At 39.9% G+C, this 16,469-nt stretch overlaps 1 protein-coding gene across 2 annotated transcripts in view; it reads right to left on the reverse strand.

The window, feature by feature from the left end:
• The window catches only part of tyw5 (tRNA-yW synthesizing protein 5), a 69,515-nt gene that overhangs the window by 7,624 nt on the left and 45,422 nt on the right, over positions 1–16,469 (reverse strand). For both annotated transcript variants that reach the window (XM_060827426.1, XM_060827425.1), the window contains exons 5-6: positions 12,966–13,103; positions 8,749–8,836 (exon numbers count right to left, since the gene is read on the reverse strand). In XM_060827426.1, the coding sequence (XP_060683409.1) occupies positions 8,749–8,836; positions 12,966–13,103 (226 nt within the window). The remainder of the gene's footprint in view (positions 1–8,748; positions 8,837–12,965; positions 13,104–16,469) is intronic.

Raw genomic sequence — 16,469 nt, forward strand, 5'->3', positions numbered from 1 at the left:
AGTGTTACTGCTAATACATTTTGTTGATTTTAATTTTTTAAAAAAATCTATGTGAAAACCATGCAACACTAACTAAAATAAAATGACCAAAAGAACTTGTTCATTCTCCTGCTCATGCCTGTTTCACTATGTCTGTATCTTAACTCCACATATTTATTGGCCTTTGCTCCATATTCTTTCATTCTCTTGCCAAGCAAAATGCCATCGATCTTGTATTTCAAATGCATATTGAGCCAACATCAAGTGTATTTTGTGGGAAAAAGCACAAAATTTATGACTCTTCATGTGATTAAGTGTTTCTTAAATTCACTCCCGAATGGCCCTTCTTGGATTTTAAGGTCCCATTGACTGAAATACTGCCCCCACCACTGGGGAAAAATAAAAGTTTCTATATTTATGCTATAATTTTCTTTCACAATCCAAGAACCCAAAATCAAATCATTCCTCAACTGTATAATATTCTCATGCACGCAAGTACAGCTGAGGCAATGTCTTCTTATAATCTAGCCTTGAAGCTCTGATAACATGTTGATGAATCCTAATTCAAAGGCCAACACATTGTTTCAAAGATGTGATGCTAAATCAGCTGTGCACAGTTCTCCTGGTGCTTCATGTAGTTGCAACAAAACATCACCTTTTATATTCTGTACCTAGCTGAAGTCTAGTTATAAAGTGTGATGTTCCATTAGCCTTCATGATTTCAGATTTGTATCTGCTATATGTTTTTCTATATTTATTTATTGAAAATGTTGTACTCTTTTACAAAAAACAAAAAGTTATAGAAGTACAAAAATACAGAAAAGTAGAAATAAGACATTAATATAATGTAACAATAAATTACCTACAACTCAAGATACAATCATCTCATTTTAATAAAGTTAACTCAAGTTAAAATAAACTCAAATTAAATGAAATAGTATTAAATTAAATTATAATCCAACAAAATTAAATTACATTAGGTTACACTACATTACACTACTCCACTTACCGCACCTCCACCAAAGCTCCCTGTCCACGGGAGCAACAGTTATTATACCTGTATTTACTAGGCCTCCTCCTCCGGAATCCTTGGTCCACCATATATGGCCCTCACGGCTTTGTAAAGGCCCTAATCAGTACCACTGATAGGTCCATGTCTATGTAATTTAGAAAGGGCCATCATGTCTTATAAAATTGCTCTGTTCTGTGGAGCACCATACTTGTCAGATAATGTTGGGGGTCGTGCTCCAAGACAAATCTGCACCACCCGGAAGACCTGGAGGTTCTTCTGATATCCAGTTCATTAGGATGTTCTTCCTTGTGCAGTGTTTAAGAATGTTAAATAACCTCTTCCCCTGCTCACCTAGAGACGGCAGATTCAGCAATCCCAAAAGAAGGGATACTGGATCCTCCTTAACTTCAATTCCCAGGATCTTCTCCGGCTCATTCACCACGGCACCCCATTATTTGTGAATCTTGTAGCAGGACCAAAAGCAATATGTGTGAGGGTGCCTATGCTGATTTTACATTTGGGACATTACAAAGAAACTTTGCTGACCCCTCTGGTGCTATATGGGCCCTGTGAAGGATCTTCAATTGCATAGCTTGTGTTTTATTGCATATTGAAATTTTCTTTACATTCTTCCATATATCCTCCCATGTTTCCGATGAAATTTCTTCCCCTAATTCCAGATCCCATGGAGTCTCTCCATATCCCCCAAGGCATTTCATCTCTGCAGATGATATATATTACTAATCAAGAGAGCGCCCCACATCGTAGCACTGTTCTCTCTATATCCGACTTGTAGGGTTGAGCCAAGAGCATGGTCTTCTTCTACATATAATCCCTAAACTGGAAGTATCGGAAAAGGTCTCTATTAGGAATCCTGTATTTCTGACTTAATTGGTTGAAAGACATCAAGACCTCTCCCTTGAGTAAATCTCCCAAACAGGAGATTCCCTTACCGTCCCGTGCTCTGAAGCCAAAGTCCATTGACATCAGTTTAAATTCTGGGGCTCCCACTAATGAGGTGAACGGCAAATTCTTAAGCAAATTGCCCTCACCCTGCCACATTATCCTTCATGCTTTCACTGTATTTAAGATAATTGGACTCTCACTGTGCTCAGCCACAGATCTCATCTTGTCCAGATACAGTAAGTTGATGAGGGACATCTTGCCTGAGAGGCCACAGCATCAAGTCATTTCGACCTTGAGTTCCTTACGCATCCAGTCACCCACATATGACAGCAGGGCACCTATTTGTTATTTCTTCAGATCTGGGAGGTCCAACTCCCCCATATCTTGTGGAAATTGCAGCTTGGTAAGTTTAATTAGGGGGCGCCTACTGCACCAAATGAATGTTCCATGCCAGCCGGTAAATCTCTGTAGCATCCGTCTGGGTAACAACAACAGGAGCATCCTCATAGGATATAATAACCAAGGAAGAACATTCATTTCAATCAAGACTATACTGCCTAACCATGATATAGGTAGTCCCTCCCAACACTGCAAGTCCTGCTTTATTCTCTCAAATAATTGTACAAAGTTAACTCTGTACAGCTGATGGAAGGTAGGAGTAATAAAAGTTTCCAGATAGAGAAAACCTTTCTGTGACCACCTGAAAGGAAACTGCATTCCGTCCTCCAGTTTTGTTACTTCCACCAATCCCCCCAAGGACATGACTTCTGACTTCGCAAAATTTATCCTGTATCCTGAAAACTGATGAATAATTTAATTTTTTGTATTAGCCGGGGTATGGACTTTTCCAGAGTTAGCCAGAAACAGAAGGACATCATCCACATAAAGAGTAATGTTGTGTTCCTCAATTCCCACCGCTGGTGCACTATTTCAGGATCCTTCCGGATGGCTTCCGCCAATGTCTCAGTTACCAAGGTAAACAGCAGCGGCTAGAAAGGACATCCCTGTCGGCTGCCTCTCCCCACACTGAAATTGCTTGATTTGACACCATTCATGACAACCACTGCTTTGTGGTCTCTCTAGCACTGCCACCCACTTGGCCGCTTGGAGTAACAGGTAAATTCCTCCCATTAGAGTGGAGACACCTCCACACATCCAGTAGCCCCAACTCCTTGCAGAAGTCCGCTAGTTGTCTAGACTGCAGCGGTATACTTGACAGACCCCTTGGCATCCTGTCTACCCTGGGGTCCATGAGATGATTACAGTCTCCTCCTATAACCGTACGATGCACCTCAACAGCCATTAATTTAGAGACTGCATCAACTAAAATTTGAGAAGATGCACCTGTGGGCAGTAAACGTTCAGGATGCCATACTCTTCTCCGTGTACCAGAGCCGTGAGAATGATGAGCTGTCCATAATCATCCTTGATTTGATCTATCACCTGAAATGGGAGATTCTTTCATACCAGTACAGTCACTCCTCTGCTTTTGGAGTTGGAGGAGGAGGAGAATACCCCATCATATCCCCTCTGCTGTAATTTCAGACGTTCCCTATCGGTTAAATATGTCTCTTGTAACATAGCGATGTCAATTCATTCTTTAAGATTTGAGAGCACCTCTTTCTGTTTAATGGGGGAATGGTTCCCCTTTATTTTCCAGGTGCACAACCTGTAAGATCGCTAGCCTGCGCTACAGCCCGTGGTTCCCCGAGAGGAAGAAGCCCGTTCAATGTGCAGCGAGTGGGGAAAAAACACACTTTATCAAATCTAAAAACTACTCCGATAAACATTACTAAAACTAAGAAACTAACCAGTATTCCTAACTTGAACAAATAAACACAAAAACCATAAATCTCCAGAGATCTCCTCCCTCGCCCATAGAGGGCATTCACTCCCAAACTTACAGCTGTTCTGGCACCTTCCGTTAAGACCTCGCCCCCAAACCCAGCCAATGGGAAAAAAAATGTTATTTACACTCCTGTAAGTTAACAATGGACACCACCCCGCTCCGTCTCCCCCCCCCCCCCCCCCACTATCTCAACCCCATACATCTTTACACCAAAGAAGTAACCGCCCCTCACCCAGAAAAACAGAAGTGAAATAATAGATAACCACCAAACAGACATAATATAAAACAAACCAGATTTTACATCAAAGCAATACCAAGCCTATAAGGCTCAAGATCACGAAAGGGAAAAGAACAAATAAAGAGAAGATTAAAAAAAAATTATGCCATTGTCCACACACACCTTTTCCTCTTTCCCCCTCGGTCCAAGTCTATTATTTCAGCGAGTTCAGAAATTCTTTTGCTTTTTCCATCAAGTTGAAGTTAGACAGATTCCCCACATTAAAACGTAGTACTGCCGGTACCTCAGAGAATACAGCATCTTTAAGTCTCTTAATTTTTTCTTAAGATCATCAAAAGTCTTCCTCTTCTTAATTATGGCCCCAGTAGTCTTGAAAAAGCATTATCCTCGAACCTTTGTATATCAGAGCCTGTGGATCTCTTCCCAGTTTTCTGGATGTTTCTATTATTAACTGCTTTTCTTTATAGTGCTGGAGTTGCACCAGGACTGGGCAGAAGTGTTGATCCGACTCGGACTTGCGCATTGTGATCCGGTGGGCCCGCTCCACAGTCACCCGGCCTGACTCGATCTCCAGCCCCAGCAACTCCGGGAGCAACTTCTCAAGGAACTCAACCAGGTTCTCGCCTTCCTCTCAGTCCAGTAGACCCATGACACACGTTTTTTTCTCCAACCTCGATTTCAAGATCATCAACCTGTTCCAGCAAGGCCCGAACTTGGCCTTTCAAGGTTCAGGCCCGCCCCTCAGAGTTCTCCGTTGCGGTCTCTGAGGCCGGGATCCTTTGCTCGACCGTTTCCATGCATTGATCCAATGCCCGAATCTCCTGCTCGTGCTTTGTCAGCATGGCAGTAATTGGTTCTAGCGGTGTTTCCATTTTTTTTTCACTGACTTTTGCAAGCTCGGTGAGTAGGTGCTGCTGCTCCAACAAGCTTAAAGTCGCCACCACAGGGGTCAAAGCAGCAGCTGTGGGTGTGTCCAACGCAACAGGGGAGTGCTCTGCCTGCTGCACTCTCCTACCTCCCTCACCTTTAGCCGTTTTCATTTCGACTCCAGAACCCCCAAATCCAAACTTAAAAGGTTCTAGGTGCTCTGCCTGCTTTATACTGAAAATTTTCCTCAGGGGTGGCAAATGGGGGAGGGGTAGGAGCCCTTGGCTGGGGTATGGCACAGAGCCCAACACAGCAGACTTTTCAGACTGCCGCCATCTTGAATCTCCCTAACTGCAACATATTAATGATCTGTGAATACGGATTACTAAATTGTTTGGAATGCCACCGTTCTGAACTTTTCACCATTTAAAGGCACTTCAATCTATCTTTTCTAATGCAAAATAGATTACCTCACCCATACCTATGCTGAAATCCATTTGCAATAGCTTGCTCACTCTTTCAACACATCAACATTCCTCTGTCATTTTATGCTCCCATTCACATAATTTACTCATGCTGTGATGTGATAGTGTGTTAGCCAAGTCATTAATACAAAAAAAGTAAATAACTGATGTCCTGGTAAAGATCTTTGTGGATGAGAGATTCAGCAAAGAAGTTTTAAAAGAACTAATTCCCCAAATTAACACAATGCACTTTGAATTCAAAATGTTTTGGGGGAAAACAAAAGAGATGCCATCCTCTATAGGACTCTCTATAGTATCCTTGATATCCAAACATGATTTGGACATATATCTAGAACAAAATTAGTTAAACAAGTTAGATTTGGAGGGAGTGAACACAGAGAAAAAAACCCTGAAACAATGCATTAAGAACTGCAGAGCGTAGGTCCTACCCTCACACAGTATATAAAAATGTATCTTTTAGGGCTACTAGGTGAACTAGGTTCCCAAACAAAATCCACTTAGGGTAAATATTTTACCAGGACTAGTTCTTCATTCAAATTTCCTTCATCAGGGAGGCAACGGCCAAGTGGCATTATCATGGACTGTTAATCCAGAAACCTGGGCTTGAATCCAGCCAAAGCAGATGATGGAATTTGAATTCAATAAATATCTGGAATTCAGAGTTTAACGATGACCATGAATCCATCGTCAACTGTCAGGAACAAACCCATCTGGTTCACTAATGTCCTTTGGGGAAGGAAACTGCCATTCTTACCTGGTCTGGCCTACACATGATCCCAGACCCACAGCAATGTGGTTGACTCTTCACTGCCCTTTGGGCAATTAGGGATGGGTAATAAATGTTGGCCTAGCCAGCGACACCCTCTTCCCATGAATGAATTTTAAAAATGTAATGACATAAATATATTTATGAGGAAAAGCTCGTCTTAGTAGATTCCAATTACACAAGAATACAACCTTATATTGATCATCATCAATTACTGGCAGTAATTGCACAGCAGTTATAATTAGATCAATTTTAAAAAAAGGAATGAGGAGAGCAAATGGGTTAACAGTGAGCTTAAAACACTTGAAAAACACTTTGTTTTTATAACTGGTGTCCAACCTTTAAATGAATATTCAAAAATCATTTACGTTAAGCCGATGGAACTAATCATCCCTTACAGCATCAGCTACAATCATTACACTTTCTAGTTCTGGCAAGATATATCAATTAGGTTTGATGATATTTATCTTCAAATGAGTTTTTAACAGCCACTATAGGACCTGAGAAGAGAGATTGGGTCCGGTTTATCATCATGGATGAGCTAGAAGTCATAGCTCCCATCCTGAACATGGTCCTCTGTATTCTTGTGGGGGTCTGTTTGGATGTGTGCATGCCTAATTCACAGAGCCAGTGGACAATTTACATTGTCAGCTATTTTCATGGAAGCAGGATTATGGTGGGCCCAGGTGTATGAAAAGCTGAGTAAACTCTGCAATGGTAGCTCTGAACTTTAGCATTTATTTGGCTGTGGATTTGGATACTTTTGCGAGCTGGAGTGGAGGTGAGGGGAAGAAAAGAAAAAATAATGTTCTTTGGTGGCCTTTGGGGTCAAGCTAATGCTCTTTGGAATTGTTTAAAATACACATAAATGTACTGTGCATAGAGTCATTGGAATGGTCAACAAACCTGTCTAAATGTCTGAAGCACCTGACAAAGGGATGTGTGAAAGGTTATTGTCAAAAGTTTCAAGAGGGTGAGTCTAAGGGAACTGTAAAAACTGTCAGGAAGATCTGTGAGAAGGAACTATCAAGTTATGAGAAGTCTATTCTTTAAAATTCCAAAGAAAACACTGAAATGTTAAATAAAACAGTTGCTTGTTAATTCACTCTGACATAAGCTGGAAACCTTCCTTAACGGATTACTGCTGCTTCACTGATTTCATAACCATCTTTTATCACAGTAGACTACCTCAATTTCTCAGTTTCACTGACAGGTACAAGTGATAACACACTTGTTGATGTGGTGCTTGAATTTCAATGCCTGTAATAAAAGATTGTGCATTTGAACACAATGTTTTTTGTCAAAGGGCTTTATTTATCTCTATCAATAAACAAATCAAGTTAGACCCCCATCTACCACCCTCTGAGAAAAAGAACAGGAAATGACATCACCAACCCAAAGAAATCCAAACTTATAAATAGAAAGCAAGAATCATATACACTGCTTCTCCTGAGGCCCACTGAAGATGTTACCACGTAGGGTGACGGAATGTCTGGAAATGAACCTTCCAGCTCAGCGAGCAAACCTACATCTAGAACCTCAACCTGAAGCACAAATCTTCTCAAAATCTTAGTGTACAGATCCATCCAGTCATGGAGACTTGTCCACTTTAATGTTTTTTGAGACACCCAACCTCTCTCCTTCTTAATATCAAGATGCCCTAGAATATTAATATACCCCTCCCTAAATTTATTGTTATTCATGTCCTTCTCCCACTTCCTCCAGTTCCATATATAAATTTCCTTTTTTGTCCTGGAGTGGACCTACTATTTCTGCAGCTACCTTTTTGCTCCTAGTATACATTTAAATGCCTTGGCATTCTCCATAATCCTACTTGCCAAACACATTTAATGACCCCTCTCAGCCCTCCTAATTCCCTTTTTAAGGTTTTCTGCTTTCTTTTTGCGAAACCTTAAATATGCTTGTTTTCTTTTTCACTAAACTTTCAATATCTTTTGTCATCTACGGTTCCTGAAATTTGCCATTTTTCTTTTTCATCTTCACAGGAACATGCTGGCCCTGAACTCTGGTCAACTGGCCTTTAAATGATGCCCACATGTCAGATGTGGATTTACCCTCAAACAGCCATACCCAGTCTAATTCATTTAGTTCATGTCTATTACTGTTGCAATTAGCCCTCCTTCAATTTAGCATTTTCACCATGGGACCAGTCTAACCTGATCCATAACATGATGAGTACGAGGTGAGTTGGCATGGTATGTGTAAGGGCAAAAGATGATAGACAGCATAGGTTACCATGACCTGAAACTAATTTGGGGGTTTGGCTTGACATGGAGGGTATGAGGGACAGAGCTGTGCATGAGCTGTGAGGGAGAATTATCGAGATGAGAATTGGGGATGAGAATTGGAGAGATATTTCATGTTTTATATTGTTTCGTTTTAATCTTTGGGCACAGTGACAAGTGCTAAGGCAGGCTTTCTACCCATCCCACTTACATACCTGGCAGTCCTCAGTTCTTTTGGGGTTGTCTACCCTGACTTCTAACCCAAACTTTACCCTCTGACTGAAAATCTGACATCTGGCTGCCATTTTTCAAGGTTGGGTTCATAATGCCAGGAATACTCCCAAATGGAGAGTTAAATTGTAGGCCTGTATTCCTTTTAAAATCTTACTACATGTCTTACCTGTTAGGTACAGATAAGGTGCATCCTGAGGACTGAAGAGGATCACTCGCTTCCTGCCGATTACTTGGATCAAAAAGTTATCCATAACCTACGACAGATAATTATTTTAGATACATTTATTTCATTGAAACTGCAGATTCAAGAAGGTTCTGTCCATTGAATTTCTAGATATAGCGTACATTTAGTATTCATGCAGAAAGATTCTCACATTATCTGGGAGACTGCATTTTGCTGTGATTTTTCTTGCTTTTAAAATGGAAAAAAAAAGCCATTCTCTAACAAACTAGGATACTACGATCACCCAATCATCGGGTGAGAAATGAAGACAATATGCAGTCATTGCAGCTGATACATCAGAAATGAGAAGTTGCTCCCAGTGATGCCACTACTGGAGATTTTCAAACAGCAGTCCTCGTTAAAGAAATAGGCAGAGAATGAATAATCAGCATGCAGGGTTTTGGGATGAGAGTTCGAACTGCGGGTAGATATATCTTATATTTAACAAGGGGATGACTAAAACCTGAGGCTGGAGGGGAGGAGGTCAGCCACCAAATGGAGCTGGTACAGTGCTGGAGACATTTTAAATCAACCTATTCAGAGATGTTAGGACCCACTTTTAGAACAGGTGGGAATTGAACTCGGGTCTCCAAGCTCAAAAGTAGGGACACTACCACTGCCCAACAAGCGGCCTGGTGCAATACTAGAAAAAAGAATTAATGATAGTTAATACAGCTGCACAACTATTCTTCAAACAAATGAATTCACAATAAAACTAGGTAGGAACTCAAGTACCAAAATTACAAACAACAAATTATTTAAACTGAAAATAACACTATACTGTTTATACATCTAAATACTGTTCTGCTAATTCTTTCCCTATTTTGGCTAGTTTTCTTCCCTTCTTCATAAAGTATTGGCTGAAATGTAGCACTTTGTTGTTGGAAATTTAACAGAATTTCACCAGAATGTAAGTGTTCATACAGCGCATACAGGCAAATTATTTGAATACAGGACCATTACAGCCAAGACTGGTTCAAGTCTCCGCATGTTTATACTTTTATTGCAGGTGTAGGAACTTTAATTGATCTTCTATTCCAAATATTCCCCTGTTACATTTCAATTGGATTTCTGATGAAGATTACCCAGCCCTGCACAAATGAGAAATGTTTAGATTCTAACTTATTTAAGTACTGTCCTCAAAAATCTGCAGGTTGGTACATCGCTCAGTAACATTCTGGAAAACCAAGATTTGTAGAATGTGACTTTTAGCATCTACACTTCCATCAAATTGGTCTGCTGTACCTCTTTCCTCTTGCTCAGGAATAAAAACTTGGTTACCCTTCTTAAAATACACACTAAATGTTTTTTCCTTAACCTTGTGCAGAAACTGGGAGCACCTGTTTCCTGATGCCAGTCAGTCCATACCACCATTGATAATTTGCCCATGCTGTTGACTTCAGGAAAGAGACATCTGATATTCTAATAAAATCATTACTGAGAAATTGTGATGAGTCAAATTGCTGGGGATTCAACAAATATTCATCTTCATAATTCTAATTTTAAATATGTGTAAAAACACAAGTTTAGCTATAAAGGGAATGAAAGAGCATCTATGTAACCTGACTTCTTAACAAACATGTTTCATGTCAAAAATGTCCCAAACAAGAACAGCAAATAATCGTGCCTGCAGGTATTGGACATTCTTTCACAGGGAGCTCTTAATATATGGCAGTGTTCCAAGAGCTCTGGGATTTCACGGTCCTGTGTTACTTAACTCAGATCTGATTGTCTAGCATGATCATACGAAAGAGTTCAGCTAATCCAGAGTTACTAGTCCAGAACTTAAGTTTATCATGGACAGCATCCTACTGAATTTTCTATTCTGCTGGTGGAATGGTTGACACTACAATACAACTGGAATTTTGGATAATCTGAATTCAACTCTCACTGATGTTGCTGCATTATTATGTAGTCATATATTAGATTCTAGTCTCTAAATTAGCATTCAGTGGAACCAATGCTGTTTTATGAAAGTACCCCAGCCTGTAGCTTTGTCCAGGCATTGCTGCTTGGGGCTGTCTCCCATTAGCACAGCCGAGGACCACTTGGAACTATTGGCAACTCATATTGTGTCCAAGTGTTTCTGGTTGCAGCAATAACCTGAAATATGTGGGAACTACTTGAGTTTTCAACAGTTCCAGAACGTCCTTTTTCATAAACAAAAACCGGTTCTACTGAATTACTTACTTTATACATACACAAACTTATACATTATTTTAATGCATGAACTTTGCGTCCCTGGAATAGTATTAATAACTGCATAGTGTTTTATAGCCAACAGCCAGAAACACAACCTCTGAATCAAAGTCAACATTTTTCTTTGATCACTGCAATTCTTATATCTGAAATCTATGTCCCTTTTATCTTGTTTGCAATTTCAAAGTTAAAAAGCCTAATTTTATGACATTATAAAGGTTGTTTAATTTAATTTATTCTATGCCTCTTTAATAATATAAAGCATGATGAGTGTTAAATCTGTTAAATTGCCCAAGGGAGCTTTACAGCTATATGACGTGGTCAGCCGAATATGATAAACCCTCTAGAAAGGGCACCATGACTCATTCATTTCCTATTACTGGTTTCCTACTTTTAACAGCATCATAAAACATGGAATTTGATATGTAACCACAAACAATAATATCCGGTAATGAGTACCCATTAATAGGGAGTAATGTTGTACGGGAAAGTACTTTCAAGGTAAACTGCTTGGACTCTTTTATCTTCGTCACATGCAGTTTATTTTATAAAATTCTGTTGGAAGGCTGGGACTACCATACTGTGCAAACACACAGAGGAGATGTGGCATTTGAGACTGAGTAGAAGCCACTTTCACTCTCGGCTGCCAATAACAATTACTTAAGCCAGCAAAACCCTGGGCTGCTTCAAGGTAAACAGTCATTTTCTGGTTCAGTCTGATCTATTCTCCAGGTTGTAAGTTCAGAAGAAAAACGGAACTGATTGTTGTTCTTTTCAACCTGCAGCTATTGATTCAGCTTATTTAGAACACTATGTGGGAATCCACAGTTACGACAAAACTACTGTACTGAGTCTTCTTAGGGATGTCTCAAATACTTTATACATTTTTAAATTTTTCTCAGAAACAAGACACAAAATTTGCATTTGTCAAAGCATTTCACCTTCATCTCACTTTGATCAAAGACCCAGCACAATTAGGTAGGAACAGGAGTAAGCCATTCACACTGCCATTAAATCTAATTGTAACTGATTAACCAATTCAATGCCTTTTCCCCACAATATCCCCGAGACCCTTTTAATCATTGGATTAAGTCACTTGTAGGGATTCTATGATTCTAGCGTGGACTTATGTGAATACTGATTTGGTGAATACGGAGGACTTGTTGTTGCTGCCATCTGTTGAATGAGACATTAAATTACAGCTTCAACATTCTTTTAACATAAATGTAAATGGACTGTGATAAAGTGCAAGTCAGTTCTCCTGGTATTCAGACCAACTTTCTGCTACTCAATTAAATAACACTAAAACCAAATTTGGTAATTCAGTAGTTTTTTTGGCTTGGATCAATTGCTAGCTGATTCATGCATATTAACAATGGTCCACCAATTTGTGAACATGCTGCAAATGACTGATATGATCTTCATTCCAACACTATGTGATGTCAACATCTGCTCATTTGTTTATTTCATGGAACCCTGAAAAGTCCATGAGCCTCCAGGGAACTGTGGAAATCTTTTTCATTGCTATGTGCAAGCTGGTTCTTGATTTTCTCTATATTTTATCTACATTACAGAAGTACTTTGATTGGGAAATGCTTTGTGACTTCCAAAACAGAAGGTTATGATGGAAATAAAAGTTCTGTCTTTATCTGAGGTGATGTTAAGCTATCTTGCATATCTAACAGTCAGATATTAAAGGTGAGATAACATGTAATTTAAGATTAAATTGAACATTTATATCATATTGAAGTGGAGAAGGCTGATGTGAGTATTGTTTGGCTGGCTAATCACATGGCTTCAAATTGGAAAGAAGCCTTATCCTGGGAAATGTTTAATATGTCCATACAACACATACAAATTCACAGAATCACCATATTAACACATGCTCCTTCAAATGAATATTTACTGCAAAAATACACTATACTATTAGTAATGTTATGTACATTGGTCATACTACATACATCATAATGAGTCCACAGCTGCAGGCCTGGTGAGCTGATGCGAAAAACACTGGAGAAAAACTGATCCTTCTCAAAAAACTCTGGGATGTTGATGTCCTCAGCTAGAAGTGGGAATTGTTTTCTGATATCTGCTACATCCTGTTTTTAAAACAACAAATATGTTATCAGGTCTTCTCTGATCTACAAACTAATAGAAATAACTTTGTATAAAATGGCTACGTTCAGAAATGATATTGCATTGGAATCTGATAATTTATACAAGTGTCATTATTAAGCCATTCCAAACTTGCAGGTATAGTGGTTGCATTTAGGATTAACAATCAATTAACTGTATCAAACCTGAAAATTATCTGACAAGTTATCTGATTAACACTCAATAAATTATTCCGTTACTTTGACAGCAACATTAATCCATTTATTTTGACTAGATTCACATCCTTTTTAAATGGAAACAATTTACATGAACCTTTGATCCCTTTGTTAAAATATTAGGATTATTGATTAAGCACAAAGTTTAATACATGTAATAAAATAGCTAGTAGTTGTATAGTGCCTTCGATGCAATGAAATGCCCTAAAAAGCTTCACAGCAGCACGATAAACAAAGGAGTCACCGAGCGTTATAAGGGCATCTTAAAAGCAGATGATGAAATGCTTGATTAAAGAGGTAGATTTTAGAGTATGTCTTCAAGGAAGATAAAGGTAGTTGGGCAGGTAGACAAAGGGAATTCCAGAGCTGTGGGCCTCAGCACCTGCAATTACTGATGGTGGATCAACTAAAATTGAAGTCGCACAAGGAGCATGAGTTAAGGGAGCTCAGTAATTTCAAAGCTGGAGGACTCAACTGAGATAGGGAGGAGTGAGGCCTGAAGGGATTTGAGAACAAGGATGAGAATTTTAAAATTAAGACAGTGCTTGAACTGAAACTAATGTTGGAGGGGGAAATCTGACCCAAGTTACCAAATATTCACAAGGTAACATTGCTTATTGTGATTTCCCTTCACCCAATTTTTGTAAATTTTACTTTACTATTTCAACTTAAATAACAAATTTACATATTACAGTGATCTTCACCAAAGCTGGATTAAGGATTCTTATGGCCACAGATTTAAAACTATTCAGGGTTCCTCAACACCAAATCCACTAATCCATTAAACACAAACTTTCAGTAAAATGCATGAAGATACAGGCCTTTGAAAGTTTACATTTTACTGGAATAATAAAACATTTCTCAGAATATAATCACACTCCAGTGAAAAAAGTATTTCATTGTTTGGGAAAAGATTTGTAGCTCGGGTGCTCGTTGTTGTGGTTCTGTTTGCCGAGCTGGGAATTTGTGTTGCAGACGTTTCGTCCCCCGTCTTGTTGACATCCTCAGTGCTTAGGAGCCTCCTGTGAAGCGCTTCTGTGATGTCTCCTCCGGCATTTATAGTGATTTGTATCTGCCGCTTCCGGTTGTCAGTTCCAGCTGTCCAGGTATATTGGGTCCAGGTCGATGTGTGAATCTGTGGATGAGTGCCATGCCTCTAGGAATTCCCTGGCTGTTCTCTGTTTGGCTTGTCCTATAATAGTAGTGTCGTCCCAGTCGAACTCATGTTGCTAGTCATCTGAGTGTGTGGCTACTAAGGATAGCAGGTCGTTTCGTGGCTCCTGATGAAGGGCTCTGGCCCGAAACGTCGAATTTCCTGTTCCTTGGATGCTGCCTAGCCTGCTGTGCTTTAACCAGCAACACATTTTCAGCTCTGATCTCCAGCATCTGCAGACCTCACTTTTTACTCGTTTCGTGGCTAGTTGGGGTTCATGGATGCGGACCGATAGCTGTCTTCCTGTTTGTCCTATGTAGTGTTTTGTGCAGTCCTTGCATGGGATTTTGTACACTACATTGGTTTTGCTCATGCTGCGTATTGGGTCCTTCATCCTGGTGAGTTGTTGTCTGAGAGTGGCTGTTGGTTTGTGTGCTGTTATGAGTCCTAGTGGTTGCAGTAGTCTGGCTGTCAGTTCGGAAATGTTTTTGATGTATGGTAGTGTGGCTAGTCTTTTGGGTTGTGGCATGTCCTCATTCCGTTGTCTTTCCCTTAGGCATCTGTTGATGAAATTGCGGGGGTATCCATTTTTGGCAAATACATTGTTTAGGTGTTCTTCTTCCTCTTTTTGCAGTTCTGGTGTACTGCAGTGTGCAGTATTTCATTGTTCATCTGGTAAGGGTCCACCTGGATCAAATGTTCCTTGTGTTTATCCATCCTCACCTTTGTACAACATGTAACTTTCAATCAGAATCCAGAATAAGCAGCTGATCTCTAATATTACTGCATCCAACAATAGATGTGCTATTTAATTCTTTCCTTCATTCACAGATATCAATTAAAATATTATGCATCTTATAAATTCTTTAACTAAGGAATTTGATTTTTTTTAAAAGGAGGGACTAAAGGTTTAAGGTTACTGATGTAGGCACCTCATACACCACTCCCCCGCTTCAGGCTCACTTCCTTTATTCCTGATGAAGGGCTTTTGCCTGAAACGTTGATTTCGCTGCACTTTGGATGCTGCCTGAACTGCTGTGCTCTTCCAGCACCACTAATCCAGAATCTGGTTTCCAGCATCTGCAGTCATTGTTTTTACCTCGTTGATTTTAACCCTACTGCGAATCCTCTTGCAAGGATGCCTGCCTTGAAGAAGTTTTCCTCCTCTCTCTACAAGAATCTCAGGGAGTCCCTCTCCCACTGCAACTCCCAGGTCACTTCCTCTGCCCTGAAGCTCTTCAACCATGTTGTGAAACAAACTCGGTACTTCAACCCCAGGGCATCAATGTGGACTTACTCTATGCTACTTTCTCCCCACCCACACCCTCCTCTAACTTATCTCTCCACGCTTCAGACTCACTGCCTATATTCCTGATGAAGGGCTTTTGCCCAAAACGTCGATTTCACTGCGCTTTGGATGCTGCCTGAACTGCTGTGCTCTTCCAGCACCACTAATCCAGAATTGGGTTTCCAGCATCTGCAGTCATTATTTTTACTTCATACACCTGACAATCTGGGCAAAATTATGAAACACATTTGCTACAGCAAGGTGTGAAATGATACAATGGCTGCCTGCTTTGTCCACTTTTCAATTTTTATTTATTTGTTCATTGAAGGAGGGTATTTCTGACTAGCCTAACATTTATTGCCCATCCTTTAATGGGTTTGACTGCAGCAAGTGTTTTAAAAATTATTTACTAACCAATACATTTGAGTGTTTAATTGTTTAACTGTAATAGACACACAGACAGGTTTACATGTAAGTGGAACAGCACAGACTGGAGTTGTGCATCAGGATCATGCAGAATCCCCTTCGAGGCTGATTCTGTGGGAAATACCTGGGAAACTGAAACTTCTGATAGGTGCTTCACCTGCATGTGGAATCCTCTGAAAATGTCCCTTAGGCTCCAAGAGTTTGGAGGGTTCCAACTCACTTCAGCTTGATAGATATTCAGGAAAGATTAGAGGGTTACAAACTCACT

Source organism: Hemiscyllium ocellatum, chromosome 7 (assembly GCF_020745735.1).
Source record: "Hemiscyllium ocellatum isolate sHemOce1 chromosome 7, sHemOce1.pat.X.cur, whole genome shotgun sequence".
Lineage (NCBI taxonomy): Eukaryota > Metazoa > Chordata > Chondrichthyes > Orectolobiformes > Hemiscylliidae > Hemiscyllium > Hemiscyllium ocellatum.